A 17,501-nucleotide genomic window follows, 5' to 3' on the forward strand; every position below is an offset into this window, starting at 1 on the left:
GAGTAACGGTACTATGTTTCATAGAAGCTGCCTAAATATATGTTCTTGTTTAGTAGAAGGAAGTTCGACCGCAAAATTCAATGCAGAGTAGGCAATGCAACACTTATAGTATTGTATTAATCAACTAGATATCATATAAAACTGTTACCAAATGGCAAATGTCATCAAACATTGATAATGTTTCATAATATATCATTCACAAATTAATGAACCCAAAATAAAATGAGAAATGCTCAATGAATCTGTCATTTCTAGTAATTCGATCACCACGTAATAAAGTTTGAAGCTTTATAGTAAGTTTGCGCTACAAAACTCAGTATGTAATCTCTATTAGCAGTATCATTCTGAATTATATGAATATATATAATAGAATATTGTGTCACATTTCTAAATATTATCCATTCCAAAATATCGCGGAACTCTACAATTAATTATATCTCTTCCTCCTCTAGAAGCGAGAATCACAATTATACGCAGAGGAGAGATGGATCGCAGACAAAGAGATACCATGAAATTGCCTTCCAAGTTCCACCTACTCTTTTTAAGTCTTAACCCTCTTTCACCTTTATTCTTCTTCTTCCATGTCCCATCCAGCTTTCTTCATCAATTCTATCATTTCCTATTTCCCCAATCGCTCTCTCTCAATCACTTCGTCGATCTCCTTCATGTCTAACTACCTAGCTTGAGTAGCTCTCTCCCTCATGCACTAGCTAGTAATGGCGACCATGTCATCATTCTTCAACAGGTTCCTCTCTTTCTTCCTCCTCCTCGTCCACCTCAGCTGCTTCACTATCACCCCCGCCGCCGCCGCCTCCACTACCAATCCCGACCGCCATAAACGCAGACTCTCTTCACTCATCTCCAAACCCTCTCTAAAACCCCAAAAGGCCCTTTCCTCCTCTTGGTCCTATCTCAAGAAACTCTTCAAGTCCTCCAAAACACAAACCCACCACCTCTCCACGCCGCCTCGCTCCTCCAGCCACTCACTCGTCTCTCTCGTCTCTCCACCTCAAATCAAAGCTGACCCTCCTTCGAAAATCTCCGATGACTCGGACATATTCTCCGGAGATGACCACTTTTTCCCTCTCCGAAACGACATCTTCCCCTGCACAACTTGCGGCGAGATATTCCATAAGCCTCAAGCTCTCGACCACCACCAAGCAGTCAAGCACTCCGTGTCGGAGCTCCTCAACGGCGACACCGGTAAGAACATAGTCCAGATCATATTCAATACAGGATGGACCGACGCCAAGAAGACCCCAGTGATCCACCGCATTCTGAAGATCCACAACAGCGTCAAGATACTTGCTAGGTTTGAAGAGTACAGAGAGTTAGTGAAGTCCAAAGCTGCCAGAAACAGCGCCATGAGAAGAGACGAGAGGTGCGTGGCCGACGGGAATGAGCTGCTGAGATTTCACTGCTCGACTTTTCTCTGCGACTTAGGAACCGGCGGGAGCTCAGGCATATGCAACCAGCAGTACTGTAGCGTTTGCGGGATCATCAAGTCAGGGTTCTCAGCCAAGTTGGACGGAATCTCCACGCTGTCTAGCAGTTCCAGGGCGCACGTGGCGATACCGGAGGAGATCGAGGAGGAGTTCAAGTTCATGAACGTGAAGAGGGCCATGCTGGTCTGCCGCGTAGTGGCGGGTCGGGTCGGGTGCGACTCGGATGTTGACGTGGACAAGGAGGGTGGCGGGTTTGACTCGGTGGTGGGGAGGAATGGGAGTGGGACCCAGATTAGGGTAGATGAGGAGGAGCTCCTGGTGTTTAACCCGCGGGCTGTGCTCCCCTGCTTTGTGATTGTGTATACAGTTTGAGAATAAATTACAGTGTGAGGGTTTGATAATATGGAATTTGCCAATTTGGTTTTTCCTGATTAAATTGTGTTAAAGAATGTGAATTTTTGTGATTAGTGGCTGTGATGGTGATTTGAACAGGTTTTCGATTGGGGAGGGCACATGGATTTCGATCTATGAGAATTTAGTGCATGTTTAACGGAATAGTAATTGATTATTCCATGTCATGTAGTTTGAAATAGTAATATGTCGATATATAGGAAAAATTATATTATACGCTGCTACATGGTATGCAACAAGATTTTTTCTCTATAAACAAACCCCTACACCTACATTATGCATTTTATGATACCTATTTTTCACCACACAATTGTGTGTGTATAGCATATTTTGCTGCACAGTAGACAAGCCCATATATAGAGTTGAATTTTTGATTGATGATCGTATTTCAGTCAATATAGTGCATTATGTGAAATGATGCTCTTCCTCTTTGTGAATATTGGAAACTGGTTATTTTCTTCTACAATTTTGGCTGATTCCTATTAGTTGATGATTTTATCAATTGAGAACAGAGATTCTACTCTCGCATGACGATATTGTTATTAGATGGGAAAACTATCTTTGCTGAATAACGAGTGCTTGTATGAGTTGTATCCAACGATATCGTATATTTGGCTAAATTCCTCTAAACGAGGAGTGGCAAAAGGATTAGATCATTCCACCCGATTTTTGTAGTAAATATCTTTATTTCAATGTTTCGGGTGTTTTTTAAACTCGATCCATGCTTAAATTTTCTAATTTTCATGTTGAATGCTTTTAATTTGGATTACACTGAGAGTTACACCGTAACGGTGAATATAATAAAATGACAAATTAAGAGTACGTTGCAACCACTACAAGTGGTTGAATTAGTAAACATTCTATACCCAGGTTCTATATGTGGAACTTCTATACTCAGGTTCAATTTCTCTTAATATTTATCAGAATTAAATCTCAACCTATTCTTGGTGGTCATAATATTAGTCTTTGGACCTTAAACGCGGTTAAGAAAACCGTGCGAAATTGATTAAATAAAAATGTATGTTTAACAGAAAATTAGGATGAAACAGACAAATACATAACACAAGGACTCCTCCGTACTCACAACCAGCCTTAACATCATATTTGAGCCCTCTTTAGAACAATAGAGAAATCAAAGACAGAATACAAAGACTAAAGTAAAGCAGACAATATACGAGAAAGTGAACTTTAGACAGATGGCACCGTCAGCCTGAAAAGAACTACTGAGAAGTTAATAGATCGACCCCTTCACAATGTAGTTAAGTTAACCAAAAAGTCCAGTGCAAAACCAAAAACAATAACACATCGGCGTATACAAAAAATGCTGGAATGCACGAAAGATAGATATGCATTATACGTAGGATGTTCATGTAGCAAGTCTTGGCATAAGTACCAGTAGTGAGAATAATTTAATTTGCTGCTCGGGCGACTACGAATCAGTGGTTTCTTCTTCCCTTAAAAATGATTGATGTTCCTGCGAAATCTCAAGTACGGGAATGCTCGCCGATGATTGTAGGCTCATTAATTGGGCTAACAAATAAAGCCCAAACGTGCCCAAGCCCAAATGATCCCCATAATTTCCGCGCAAAAAGCAAACCGTTTGAAATCCCCAAAAGGCAAAATCGAACACTGATCGTTCTTGAGTGATATTCAATTCAGCTAACAAGGCAACAGAGACAGATCGTTGCGGCCATGCGGGGTTTGACTTTGGAGTCCTCGGGAAGTGTTGCTCCTCCAATATTCAATTTCCATGGCGGTGTTCTGTCACCTCATCTCACGCCCTCTCTACCATCAGGTCCCTCCTTTCTTGATTCCCACTCTCCTTCTCACATGCCTCAGATCCACTCATTCTTCCTCTTCTCATTCTTCTTCAGCTTACTACTCTTTACCCCTTTGCGTGCTTTTGCAAAAGATACAACCTTACCCTACTCACGTTTTCTGCATGAATTTCGACATCCTTCTAGCCGCGTTTGATATCCCCTTTTCCATTTTGATTATAAGCTCTTTTCGGGTTCCGGCTTTTCGTATTCGAGTTATGTTAGTTGTGTTTCTCTGCAAACTGAAGTAGTAAGCGTGCAACGATTTTGATTGGTAAGAGTTTAGATTTGATGGAGGAGGGAAATTTGAGTTTCGTTTTTGAAACTGGGTGTATGGTTTTGCAGGTTTGGTGACATGTCGTCTGACTACAAGTTAGAGGGAGTTAAAGGCCATGAAATTGAGGACCCAGAAGTTGGTTCACCAAATGGAGTTCATAGTATTCTTGCAGAACGGAGAAATATGACTCTCAGTGACAGGTAAAGTCATCATCAGCTATTTGTTCATTCTGTATCTTTTTATAAGTTCCAGCAAACTGAGGCTATCTTTTGTCATGTAATTCAACTAAACATATTGTCCGATGTGAATTGTTCACATCAAGTTCATAAAATTTTCATTTGTAAGCCGTATTGTGATCAAGTTGCTAGCTGCTACCTTTCGTTCTATAAGTTGAAGCCTGATAAAAATCAGGATTGCTTACTCATGTGGTTTAGTTAATAGAAATTTTCACTGTGAATGTAATTATATACTTAATAGAGTGAAAGGGCAATATCAATTGGCAAGCTTTGTGGCTCTTAAAGATTGTTGTCTACAGTGGATTCATAAGCTCTACTATATTCGAATAAGGAGATTATTTAAATATAGGATTAAGTATGTACATTGTGATTTTGTGAAAGGGGCATGATATGCAAGCTTTGTGGTTTGTTCTTCAAGCAGGTTGTTCAGAGGGAATCGAGCAGGGCATGGTGACACCGTCTCTGTTAATTCCAGTGACGGAAATGAAAAGCATGGACATGGGTCAGCCAAGAAATCTGAACCTTTGCTGTCTGGGACAGCATATTGCCTCTCATCGTGTAGCATGATTTTGCTCAATAAAATTGTTCTATCCGGTTACAACTTCAATGCAGGAGTATCGTTGATGTTCTATCAAGTATGTCATTTTGCATTACCTCTTACTTGATTCCTTTTTGGCCACAATGAATCATGAGAAATATTTTTTATTATCAGTTCTAGTATCAAGAATCATCTGCTTCATGCATTCTTCTGTTGTGTATTGTCTAGGTAGGCTGATAGTTGAGTGATATCTCCTTTTATGATCATAATGCAAAGCATAAATTTAGCCAGCCATAATGGGATCTGATTCCATGTCATTTCTGCAGAACTTGATAAGTACTGTAATTGTTGTATTGTTGGACTTCTCTGGATTTGTTACTGTGGAAAAGCTCAATTGGAAACTGGTTAAGGTCTGGATCCCTGTTAATGTAATCTTCATCGGCATGCTTGTATCAGGCATGTATAGGTAGGTATGCTTCATTTTTGCATTTTGGGTTATCTATTTTATTTGGGGCGTATAATCTCAATCCAGGCCTGTAAGGAAAAGAAATTAAAAAAAGACTAATTCTGAAGAGAATATTGCTGATATGATCCCAGTTATGTTCAATTTTGATGTTGTATATATATCCTTTTAACAGTCAGATATTCTAACGTACATGTAAAGCTTACCATTGTGGTTCACCTTTTTCCTTTCAGTTTGAAATACGTAAATATTGCAATGGTGACCATTCTGAAGAATGTGACAAATATTTTAACAGCTCTGGGAGAATTATACATGTTCCGGAAACACCAGAATCAGAAAGTGTGGACTGCGATGTTTCTGATGGTAAATCTCCAAGATCAGCTACGATCATATACATTCTTCCATTTAGATGAAATGTGTATGCTTATATATTCTTAGTCAAGTTCTGATGATTTTCCTTATGTATTTCAGATTATCTCAGCTATCAGCAGTGGCATTACAGATATCTCCTTTGATGGTGTAGGTTATGCTTGGCAATTTTCAAATTGCATACTAACAGCAAGCTACTCAGTAAGCGTAATTATAAGTTCTGGGGATCAATTTAGTTTTACTGTGATTTTTATTTCTGTAAGCAAGACTTTTCTTTTTGTGATAGCTTACTCTACGGCGAGTCATGGATGAAGCCAAAAAGCATACAAGATCTGGATCTCTGAATGAAGTTTCAATGGTCTTGTTGAATAACTTGCTATCTCTACCTTTTGCTGCCTTCTTGATTGTTCTGTTTGGGGAATGGGAATATGTGATTAACGCGTAAGCATAAGTTGAGATGTTCTTTATATGTTTTTCAAAAGCACAATTAGCTCATCATTACAAAAACTTTTGGTTTCAAAATGCAGGGATGTAGTTAAGTTGCCAATGTTTTGGATTATTGCAACAGCTAGCGGGTTGCTTGGACTTGCCATTAGCTTCACTTCCATGTGGTTTCTGCATCAAACTGGGCCAACCACCTATAGGTAATATACTCAGTAATTGATCAAGTTCAAAACTTAACTTCTTACGAGTCAGGAGTAGATATATAAGAACTTATTTCTGATGTGCTTCTGCTTTACAGTCTGGTGGGTTCCTTAAACAAAATTCCCATTTCTCTTGCTGGTTTAGTCTTGTTCAGGGTGCCTCTCAGTCTACCGAACCTCTTCAGCATACTATTTGGTACTCAACATATTCAACTCTTAGGTCGTAAATACTATTGTAGGGATATCATTACTCACATAGTGATGACAATTTTTTACAGGTTTATTCGCTGGAATATTCTTCGCCAGGGCCAAAATGTCTTAATTCAGAATGAATTTATTAGGATAAAGATGGAGGAATCACTTCCTTAGTTGGCGAGTGATATATCGTCTCATGCTAATTCAGAATGGCTGCATAAAACAGTTTTCAGGAACTGAAAACTCTGTTAAGTAAGCTTTTGGTTGAAGAAGGCCAAAAGTTTTATTCCTCTGCGATCATGGCTTCAAGTCATCAATGAGTCACAGGATTAGAAAATTGCAGCTCTATACGGTTACAGTGAATGTTGCTTACTCGTTCAATATACAGATAGTGCAAGAGAGAAACAATTCATGTCCAACTTCTTATTTTTAACAAACATGTTATACTTGTAGCTAAATTTTGTTATTTAAACAGTATCAGTCATTTCTGATCAGATGATCATCCTTCCCCTAATTTCATTCAGAACGAAACCAGCTTACCGAGCAAAGCCACATCAAGATCGTCCTTGATCTCGTTTGAAAACCAAAAATGGAAGAACTCCAACAATGCAGTAGCTGATACTATGAAGTAATACCTTACAAATTATACATTTTACCTAAATGCAGGCCTTAAAATGAAGAACTGAAATCTTCAAGAAATGAATTTGAGGGCACGTATGACGTATGTCAAATAAAGGAGCCATTTCCGGGAGAAACTGGCTAGCAAGCATAGAGATGATTGCCATTTGCCAATGATTTTCTGATTTTTAGCTACACCAACATTTTCCTATCAAAAGACACAATTGAAAGGAGGAATGGTTATTTCATTCATGGGACAATTGGAACGAATTTTTTGCTTTCTTTGTCCTCACCTCAGAACACTCTGCTTGATCAAAACGACATTTTATAAAAAAAAAAACTTTTCTTATTGGCAGTTACAGATATCAATTTGGTCTCTACTCGTTCCATTTTTATTAGTTTCCCATTGTTATCGAAAGTGTTCTGGGAATCACAATTTCTGATTCCTACGGATATTTCAATCCTCAAACCAAACCAATATAACATTAGGGATCGGACAACAAATATAAATTTAGACTATACAGCTCTAAATTTCCTTTTTCAAATTTCTGAGTAATCATTCAGCTGGATATTAACACTATTACTGTATTAATTTCTTAATTAAAATCTCTTCATCTACTACAAGTAACGTCCATGTAAATATTTACTGCAGTCTCTTGACTTGAGAATAATGTCCTAAATAGATTAAATTACGAATTGCCAAACCTGCATTCTCAGAATAATGGTTATTTTGAGGCCGTATGCAAGCCACATATTTCTTTCCCATCTCCAATAAAACCCAAGAACTAAAGTTAATGGGGAAAAACAAAGCTAAACCACAAAGAGGTAGCTCAAATTGAAAGAATAATGGTATAGGTTTCCAAGCATAGAACCTCAACAATTGCATTTAGTAGCCATACACAGGCGATCAAAGGCATATTATTTTGCCAAAATTCAGCTTCCTAATAAGTCATAATTAATCTCCTTTAAAAAAAAATATGTATTTTATCTCATAATTGACTCAATAGTACAACAGTTTTGTACTGTCTATCCAGTATGTAGTTTCCAGTCATAGTCTCAATAGTCAAGTATACCCCTCATGTACATGCCCATTAGGAGGTTGCACAAATTTCATCGATCATTTAGCTGTCATTTTTTCTTGTTAATATATCTTTTTCTTCTATATTTTGTGTTCACTGTATCAAGGGATATATCTGTCATTCCAGCATTGTGCTACCAAAATTACCATTCTTAATTTTATCCAAATTTCAAATTAATTTATGGTAATAGAATTGATTTAATTTATAATTGTGTGTTTAATAACGAACCCACTAATCGCTCCTCTAGCTCTTCCTACTTTTGTACGATAGAGGAAGCTCAGGAGTTACAGCGACAACCAATTCCCAACCGATGGATCAACATTTAGATCGACGGCTATTATTCGATGTGGCTGATTACAAGGCTTAGTTCAAGCTTTTCCCCCAGCTCTATTATGGTGTGTACGTGTCTCATTCTCTCTTCCCTCTCATCTCTCTCTTTCTCTCACAAACAGAGAAAGAACAAACAAACCCACAAAACCCTCCCCTGGAATAATTCAAGCCTGAATTAGTCCCTTTTCCCTCTTCTTAATTTCCCTGAACCTTCCAGTCCAAACATGGAAGGAGAAGATAGTGCTGCTTCTGATCAAAATCTTCACCATCATCACAGTGTATATGGATTTAGAAACAATCACATACAAACTCCTCATCAGCGTCAGCACCAGCTCTTCAAGCCTGGTCCTCCGTTGACGGCCATAGACAGGTTCCTGTGGTCTCAGAACAATGCAAAAAACAAAGAGAGACTCATGTCCTCAAATGGGGTTTCCTCATTTGGTTGTGCAATGGATGATCTACAGGCTTGTTCGAATTGGCCCCCGAGTAGTCTCGGAGAGACTAGCTTGGAAGAACTCTTTTATGATCCTAGTGAGGCCATGACTTGGCCTCCAGAGAAAATTCAAAACCCTAACATGGGGTTCAAAGATGATCAGGTGAAGGTGGGATCTAAAGGGGTTGGAAAGAGAACCAAAAAGGGTTCATCTGTGCCTTTAATCAAAGGACAGTGGACATATGATGAAGACAGGTAAATTGCATTTACAAATGCATGTCTCACCCATTTATGTTGTTTATGTGTAAATATATAGCTAGTGATGTAAAATAATTCTTGTTTGTTCTTGTTTCAAATATCACAGAAAGCTGATTAGGTTGGTGAAGCAATATGGAGTGAGGAAATGGGCACAGATAGCTGAGAAGCTTGTAGGTAGAGCCGGGAAGCAATGTAGAGAAAGGTGGCATAATCATTTGCGCCCTGATATCAAGGTTTGTTCTTAATCTTATATAATGTTGATATAAATTTCATTCTAACAATTGTTTTCCTAAAATCTAGAACTAAAACCTTTGGGATTAGTTCTTAGATTGTAGTGTTTTTGTTTGGTTAGATTCTTGGTATATTCAATTAATTATTAGCTAGTTCATAGTCGATTAAGATAAATCTATGCTCCAAGTCCGCGAAGTCAACTGTTCAAATATAGATTGTGAAGATTTTAAGGATCTATGTTTAGATCTAAAGACAATTTTCTCTCTTTCCATTCAGGTAAGTTAAATATCATAATGTAAAGCAATCTAGGGTTTCTCTTGTTCGATCATTTCCTCATATATTGTCTAACTTTCATACTATTTGTAATTCAATTTTCCAAGGGTTTTGTATTTCAGTTTGAACGCTACATATTTGGGTTTCACTTAGCTCCAGTGTAGAGTGCGATTAATTAATTAAACATATGCCAATTTCTTCTTGGTTGTTTTCTTGTTCTCAGAAAGATAGCTGGACTGAAGAGGAAGAGAAGATATTAGTGGAAGCTCATGCTGAGGTTGGCAACCGTTGGGCAGAGATTGCCAAACGCATTCCCGGAAGAACCGAAAATGCTATCAAGAATCATTGGAATGCTACAAAAAGGAGGCAGAATTCAAGGAGAAAGAACAAACAGACAGATATGAAAAATGAACCATCATCATCAAATAAGCCTCCTCAACCTTCCATACTTCAGAACTACATAAGAAGCAAGAATTTCAATGACAAACCTAACAACTCTTCTTCCAATGTAACCCCTACCCCAAGCAATATGAGCACCACTACCCCTACCAGCTCCTCCACTCTCACCCAGGAAGAACCTTCAAAAATTCCCTTCAATATGCTCTCAGACCCATCGGACTTATCTAGTTGTGACCACTCTCCGTTGAACATTGCAATTTCCTGCAATGATGAGGAACTTATCTTCATGCAAAACTTCTTCAACAACAACAATATTGTTCCCATTCTGCAGCAGCAACAGCCATTACTCATTGACAATCACAATAATGGCCGAACTGCAAGTCCAATGGATACTACTGATTGGTTTTCCACTTCAACTCCAAAACCAAATATGTCCACCAACAACGACTTCCACGCAGCAGTTCAAACTATAGAATCTCACATGGGGAATTTTACAGAAGACTCGCGATTCATTAATCCCCTTACTACCCATATCAGATCTGATCATTACCTCTCTTACCTCTTAAATGGAGGAGCCAGTTCATCGTCATATTCAGCGAATCAAGATCATCACTTGGGTAATTACAGTAATATGGACATTGATTTGGTGGCTCATCAACATCAAGCAGCTTCTGCAACTGAAAGGACAGAGATGGATCTGATTGAGATGGTTTCCTTTTCGTCATCTTCTCAGTTTGCTCAAGGTACCAAGACCCCAAGCTTCTATTGATCGCCAAGAACGATCCAAAGTTCTCAATTGGCCAGTAGCTAGCTAGCTCGGAAACCGTCATTTATAATGGGGTCACCTTGGAAATTTGAAGGCTGGAGCTTTTTTCGTTTTCTGTTTGGGCATGCAGAAAAATACCAATGTGGTTCAGTTTTAGCTTTGTTTCTTGTTTTCTCCTGAGTCAGTTGTGACTGTGAACAAATGGTGTGTGGTTTTCGTTTTGTTGTTGAACTTCTGTTGCAATCATTATTATTTTCTGGGTGTGCTACTTTCCTCAGGTCTGTTTGTTGTGTCATCTTCTTACTTTTCATAACGGCCTATGCTTCATTACAATTTGTTGACGATGGCTTTTGGTGGACATGTTGAAGAGGTCGGAGGAATATTCGTCCCAACCTGAACTCTATATTCATTGCAGTTTGTTCTCTAAACAGAGTTATATGCTACACTACACATGCATACCGACTGATCTTAATTCTTTTGAGCAATCTCGCGCGATCTCTCTCACTTGCGTTTGCTCTCTTATATTAGTCATATGTCATTATAGGCCGGATAGTAGTTACTAGTTATGGTTTCTTCCCTTCACTGATCGGAGGCTCGAAGTAAGAAGAGAGCTAGCAAGTTTGTAAGAAAGAAACCAACTACGTACGAAATTAGGGAAGAACGTAGAATATCATGCATGCATGGGAAAATGACGTCCAAAATGAAAGAAAACTATTAAGACCCTTTGGGCCCGTTGTTGGGTTTCCCAAAATGACTCATTTTCGTTACTTGACCCAAATTGTGCTATATAATGGCTAGTTTTGGTAGGTTAAATTTCTCCTATTGTACTTGACGTTTGGCTATTTGGACAATTTGGTATCTAATGTATGAAAACTGACAATTTGGTACCTAAAGTTCTCAAATTTAGGCCACTTTGGTACTTATGTCAATTTGGACCATATTTTCAGGGTTATTTCTGTCATTCTATCTCTATTTTATTTCATTTTTTCATAATACCTCCAAATTGCCTCTAAATTATCACTAAAAATTTGATAACTCATCCACTTAGTATCTGTAATGATTTACGTATATAAGTTTTCATAATGTAGCTATCAATCTAAATTAATTTTAATTATAAGTAATTTAAATATATATTTTAATAACAAATTATAATTGCATAAAGGCAATTTATTTCATTTGCAGAAAATAATTAGGATACAATAAGTATATTAAAAAAGAAATGTATTTTCGATATATGCGAAGTAGATGCTGAGTGGAGTAGATATATCAATTTAATTATCTCTAAAGAAAGGTAATTATAGGAATAAATGAAGAAAAATGTGAATTTAACGAGTTTAGGGCTAGAATGACGAAAATAACCCTAAAAATATGATCAAAATTAATAGAGGTACCAAAATGGCTTACAAATGAAAACTTAAGGTACCAAATTGTCCATTTTCATACATCATATACTAAATGTCCAAGTAGCCATACTTTAGGTACCATAAGAGGAATTAACCCTTTTTAGTACAAACAATGACACAAAAAAAGTTCAAAGTTGTCATTAGCTTGTTATTTTAGAGGTCTTCCATGAGAAAATGAGGGAAATATACTGTACGTGATAGTAAAATAGTGAAACTGGACTTTGGATCTGTATTGATTGTTACCTTGCCTACATTTGGGTAAGGACCTATAGCTTGCTGACTAAATCAAATGTTAGCAGTATGCGACTATTAATGAGAGTAGACTGATAATCTGATACAATATGCAAAGTAAAAGGAAAGTGAATATGTGATTGTAAAAGATTAGAAGTAGAAAACGAGAATTTCCCTGCTTCAATTTTTTTCACCTCGGCATATCCTCGTGATAATAGTCTCACGATTGCCTGAAAGCATTGACAATTCATAGGTTACTAAATTAGTTACATGCATGCATCTAAAGGCACAAAGGCTAGCACTACTTTGTGAGGAACTATTTGGTAGTCACAATTTTTCTTGAGGAAATAAAACACTAAGAATTGACTAACTTTGAACCGTGAAAACTTCCTCCTCACAACTCAGAAACTTCTACAACTAGTCAATTGTCCAAACACGCCATAAAGTGCTCCTACGATTGATTTATATCGTGACTCATGTCTGGTGATTAAGCGTTAGTTACAATCCCAAGTGATTCTTTAATAACTTTACAGATAGGGAGTAGTAACTTGAAACTTCTTACTATGCATTGTCCATGCACATCGATATAAGTCATATAACCCTGCAGGTTTAGCTTTAATTCAGAACGGTATTCGATGAATAAGAGTGAGAAATAGGTATGGAGAATGGAGAAGAATTCATGAAAACAATGTGAAGAAGGTATGGGGGAGGCAAGGAATGGGGAGGAGATGAACTTAGACATTATAGAAGGACTAGTAGAGGTGGGAGCAATCTGGCTTGGTCTCCTTAACTAATCACAAGTCACAACCACCTTCCATTTTCACGTGAAGAAACCGTCATATTCTGCTTGGCCGCTAACCTAATCCTGAGGATCCCATTTCAGTAGATGCTTCCATTTGAATTTGACTGTATACTTACTATTATTCAAGATAGATCAAAATGCCATGTCTAGTCACTTGGTTTTTAAATCTTGTAATAACAGTGGAAAAATTCCACCAGGCATTAAGGTTTCTGCCTTTCCCAAACTGCGAAGTTTGAAGGGACAAACTTCGGGTTACTTTGCTGAATACCATGGAAGGATGCAGAAGAATATTGTCTCCGAATCGATCTCAAAACTGGGAAACTGGGAGAACACATGTTTTTTATAGCACAACTATATAAAAGGATTCTCATGTTTTCATTATTGAAGAACGGATCGTATCTTATGTGTTTTCTTAGTTTATTAAAGTGGCAAGATGATCATGGATCCTAACTTGAGTAGTTGGGTTAAATATGATTTTTTTGGTAATGAGTTGAAAAAAGCTTGATTAACTTGATAGTACACTAGTACGTATCCCCAGGGCCGGCCCTGAGGGGGGGGCAGGCAGTGCTACCGCACTGGGCCAAGTTCCAAAATTTTTTTTTCTCTTTGTTTGTTTTTTTTTTTCAATATAAGGGCCAATTTTTGTTTTCTGTTTGTTTTTTTGTGTGGAGAAAGACCCTTTTTTTTTCTTTGCACTGGGCCTCAAATTTTTCAGGGGCCGACCCTGCGTATCCCCTGCATGCTTGAGCTCTAGCATCTCGAACCAACTTATATCAAGTTAGTGTTGCATGATCTGAACCATGAAGCCATGAATGATGAATCCTTTGATTGAGCTTCACCAAAAACAGAACCCACTCATTGCAACCAAAAGGCTAGGCAAGTCACCACCAAGTGACCAAGGGATTTCAAAACTTGTTTTAGCCACCCCACGAACAATCACCATTCATCAAAGAATTGGGGTAATCATTGTTCCTTCATACAAAAAAGTCACAAAATGATTCCGATTTTTTCTCCACAAGCAATAAGCAAAGGTTCATTACTCCGCGATAGACACCAGACATTTCCAGAGCATATCCATAGCCAAAGATTACGAGGGAAAATGACCCAGATAGATAGAAAGCAAAAATGCACGAGAAACACGTGCTTTATGAGAAAATTTTATATTAAATCTTTTCGATTGTTTTTGTACTAATTTAAAGATGGGCACATAATTACAGCAGCTAATTACACTTTGCCATGTGTTTTTCTGTAAACCAAAAATAATAATTAATAACGACAGTCTCTCAGAAGCCAAAACCATCTCCATACGTCCCATTCTCTGTCACGTGCATCCTCCTCCGCTAGCTTCCCAACGCCACCACTTCCGCCGCCCATGATTTCAGGATGAAAATACTAAATGACCCTTCTATTTCTCTCCTTTTATTTTTTATATATTTGTTTTTTGAGAATATACAAACCCAATTCCAGGGAGATGGGAAAGCAAAGGGAAGACGGTGGCTTGTTCCCTAGTCTATTAGGTTTATTATATCTTTCATTTTCCGCGTGCATTTTATTCAGCTAAGCTTCTTCCGTGGCGTCGCCGAGAGGGAAACACGTGTCCTCGCCGCCCGTGTTCCAGAGGAAATGAGCGTAATTAGCTGCATAGTAACAGTTGCTGGGATCGGCGTTAATGGCTTCCAAGTAGGTCTCCTCCGCCGCCCACAAGTCGTTTCTCGCCCTCCATAGGAAGGTGGCGTACTTATTGTAGGCCTCCGCGTCCGCCGGCTCCACCCCTACTGCCCTCTTGAAGTACACTTCAGCTCTGTAACATTAAACAAATCCACCATTAGTGAAAGGCATAATCTCAGTTTATCAACTACACAAATAAAAGTCAAGTCTCTCAAGCCGCGTTAGCCAGTTTGCCCTTGATAGAAAAACGACCACACACGCACCTATCACTCTATCACCAAATTTGACCACCATGTCTTGCCAAAAAAATTTGAGCACCATGACAACAAACACGAATAGACACTAAAACCCAAAGATTTTACTTTTGGTCCCTTTATTTTCTTGTTCATTGACACCAAACAAAGGACTACGATGAAGTTCTACTACTAGTCCCAGATAACTAACAACCCAAGAATTTTTTAAACTAGAAACTAAAAGATTGATATTTGATGCTAAAAATGTATAACAGAATGGTAATTTGATGCAAAAAGAGTGTGAAATGAAGTATACCTATCATTGTCATGAGCAACTTGGTGGAGGAACTGAGCGTAGTTGGAGAGGAGGAGAGAATTGCTGGGTTCTTTGGACAATTCCGATTGGTAGAACATCTCCGTTCTCAAGTACTCTGCGTAATCATCACTTTCCATTTCTACGTTGACGGGTGATACGAATCTCTGGATCGTTTCTTGGTCTAGAGACTCATCTCTTCCTTGCATTTGATGTGCTTCTTCCACTACTGAATTCCACAGAGCCATCTCCTCTTCTCTGCTCTCTTGCCCTGTTGTCCCCATAGACAAATGGTAAGCACCGTCGGGGACAATTGTTCGGTACTGATCAGAACCGTCAAACCCTCCGTCCCCTTCAGTGCCGCTCCCTACGGGGCGGACATTCCCCCCTCCGCCGCTGCCTCCTCCAATGGAAGTCGTCTTCCCACCGGAGGATGAAGAAACTCTGTAAGATTTACTCGTCGAGGAATCAAATTGGGTGGTGCTTTGGTCATCTTGAACATCCGTCGACATGGAAACTGCTTCTGTCGCGGCTGCGTAAGCAGGCGGAGGGGCTGCAATGGCGGCGTTGTGGCCTACCGAGTAGACGGTGAAATTCGCGAGTAAGATCATCACGTAAACCATTAGCGTGGGCGTTTGAGAGAAGACTTGCTGAAACAGCCACACGAAAGAAGCCTGCATCTCTTTCTGAACTCGGCCCAGAATTCCCCGTAAATCTTCGTAAAACAAGGCCTCTCGCATCTGTAGACAGGAGCTGTGGAGCTCTCGGATGATGAACACCATGGAAGAAAAGGCCCTCCTCATAGAGCAGTAGGCCGATTCGCCGACGTCTCTGAAGTAGACATCCTGCTGCCATTGCAGCTTCCTCTTAATCATTCGAAGCGACAGAGGGAGGTCGACGCTGTTGGCCTTTCGTTCGATGCTCGCCTCGGGGACAATCTCGTGCCAATCCGACGGCCACGGAGGCTCCAAATCGTGCGGGAACCGACTGTTGCTCTGTAGAAACCTCATCCTAGACGACTCCTCGCTCAAAACACCGAAATCCTCCCCGTCTCTAACGCCGTGAGTTTCTGAAGCGGCTTCGGATGAGTCAGAACTAACGGCGTTACCGTCGTCGTCGGAGAGCTGGAACCTGAGAGCCAATTCCTGAATCTTCCTAGAGAATTCCTCGTCGGAAAAGGCGTCCAGGCTGGCACTGAAGCCGCGGCGGATGGCTCGACTCCTCGGTGGCTTCGGAGACTCACAAGACTGCGACCGGCGTAGCCTAGTCGACGGCGTCCCGAACAGAGCCGACCGGTTTAGCTTCTGAAAGTACATACACAACAAAGCTCCGCCGTCGCCACCGCCGCGGCTCCGCCTATTAGATGACGGAGTCGAAATGGCCGAGGCTCGGGTCTGAGAGGAAGGTGTAGAGTGGGGAACAATGGGCTGCGACCATTGCAAACAGGTCGAAGCTACTTTCACCACCATTTCTCAGATCCAAAAAGCTTTCAGAAATCCCAAAATTGATGAAAAAGGAAAAGACTGAATCTTCCTCTCTTCTCTTTCTATAAAACGCAAAATCGGATCTGCTAAAAGTCGTTGGCTTCAGATTCACTCCCCCAAACCTGAAAAAGAAAACAAATTGCGATCAGAAAAGCACGTGCCAGTTTTCCCGGAAAAGCCTATTTCAAGCACACAGGAGGAGTATCATGGCGAACTCATTTCATTTTTAGCAGAAAAATCGGATCGGAAGAAGAAACAAAACCCGATGCCACTCAAACACGTCTACACGAAAACCATGGAAACATTGGATCCCGAAGCATATTTGAATAAGAAAGCCAACTCACTTTTTATTGATCCACGAACTCCGGTGAGTTTTCCGATCAAGCTCTGGAGATTTCCCGTGTGAAGTACAATAAGTGAGCTCTAACTCTTTGGAGTTTTATATATACACGCACGAATGACGACCACTTTGGACGGTTCACATGAAAAAAATCTCGGGGGTGCAAAATGTAAATTTGGTTTGGGAGGAAGTATAAATAATCGGGGAGTGTCGTATGTTTACGGAAGGCTCGGTGAGGCGGTTGA

The 17,501-nt window shown here is 39.6% G+C and overlaps 4 protein-coding genes across 4 annotated transcripts; 3 read left to right on the forward strand and 1 right to left on the reverse strand.

The window, feature by feature from the left end:
- The first annotated feature begins 554 nt into the window (after positions 1-554).
- On the forward strand, positions 555-2,295 carry LOC126788023 (uncharacterized). The gene is made up of 3 exons (XM_050513975.1): positions 555-1,831; positions 1,938-2,048; positions 2,209-2,295. The coding sequence occupies exon 1, from the start codon at positions 717-719 to the stop codon at positions 1,815-1,817; it is 1,101 nt and encodes a 366-aa protein (XP_050369932.1). The 5' UTR covers positions 555-716; the 3' UTR covers positions 1,818-1,831; positions 1,938-2,048; positions 2,209-2,295.
- Positions 2,296-4,028: 1,733 nt separating this feature from the next.
- Positions 4,029-6,603, forward strand: LOC126788022 (GDP-mannose transporter GONST2-like). Its single transcript, XM_050513974.1, has 9 exons — positions 4,029-4,150; positions 4,608-4,821; positions 5,051-5,190; positions 5,421-5,550; positions 5,659-5,757; positions 5,843-5,997; positions 6,084-6,200; positions 6,299-6,396; positions 6,479-6,603. The coding sequence occupies exons 1-9, from the start codon at positions 4,029-4,031 to the stop codon at positions 6,520-6,522; spliced, it is 1,119 nt and encodes a 372-aa protein (XP_050369931.1). The 3' UTR covers positions 6,523-6,603.
- A 2,043-nt stretch (positions 6,604-8,646) lies between these two features.
- On the forward strand, positions 8,647-10,785 carry LOC126787462 (transcription factor MYB64-like). Its single transcript, XM_050513345.1, has 3 exons — positions 8,647-9,110; positions 9,220-9,346; positions 9,841-10,785. Exons 1-3 carry the CDS (start codon positions 8,647-8,649, stop codon positions 10,783-10,785), a joined length of 1,536 nt encoding a protein of 511 aa, XP_050369302.1.
- A 3,546-nt stretch (positions 10,786-14,331) lies between these two features.
- LOC126788016 (uncharacterized) lies at positions 14,332-17,435 on the reverse strand. The gene is made up of 3 exons (XM_050513966.1): positions 17,261-17,435; positions 15,436-17,038; positions 14,332-15,019 (listed from the first exon to the last, which is right to left on the reverse strand). The coding sequence occupies exons 2-3, from the start codon at positions 16,899-16,901 to the stop codon at positions 14,776-14,778; spliced, it is 1,710 nt and encodes a 569-aa protein (XP_050369923.1). The 5' UTR covers positions 16,902-17,038; positions 17,261-17,435; the 3' UTR covers positions 14,332-14,775.
- Between the last annotated feature and the right edge of the window lie 66 nt (positions 17,436-17,501).

The sequence above is a fragment of the Argentina anserina genome, chromosome 3 (assembly GCF_933775445.1).
Source record: "Argentina anserina chromosome 3, drPotAnse1.1, whole genome shotgun sequence".
Classification (NCBI taxonomy): domain Eukaryota; kingdom Viridiplantae; phylum Streptophyta; class Magnoliopsida; order Rosales; family Rosaceae; genus Argentina; species Argentina anserina.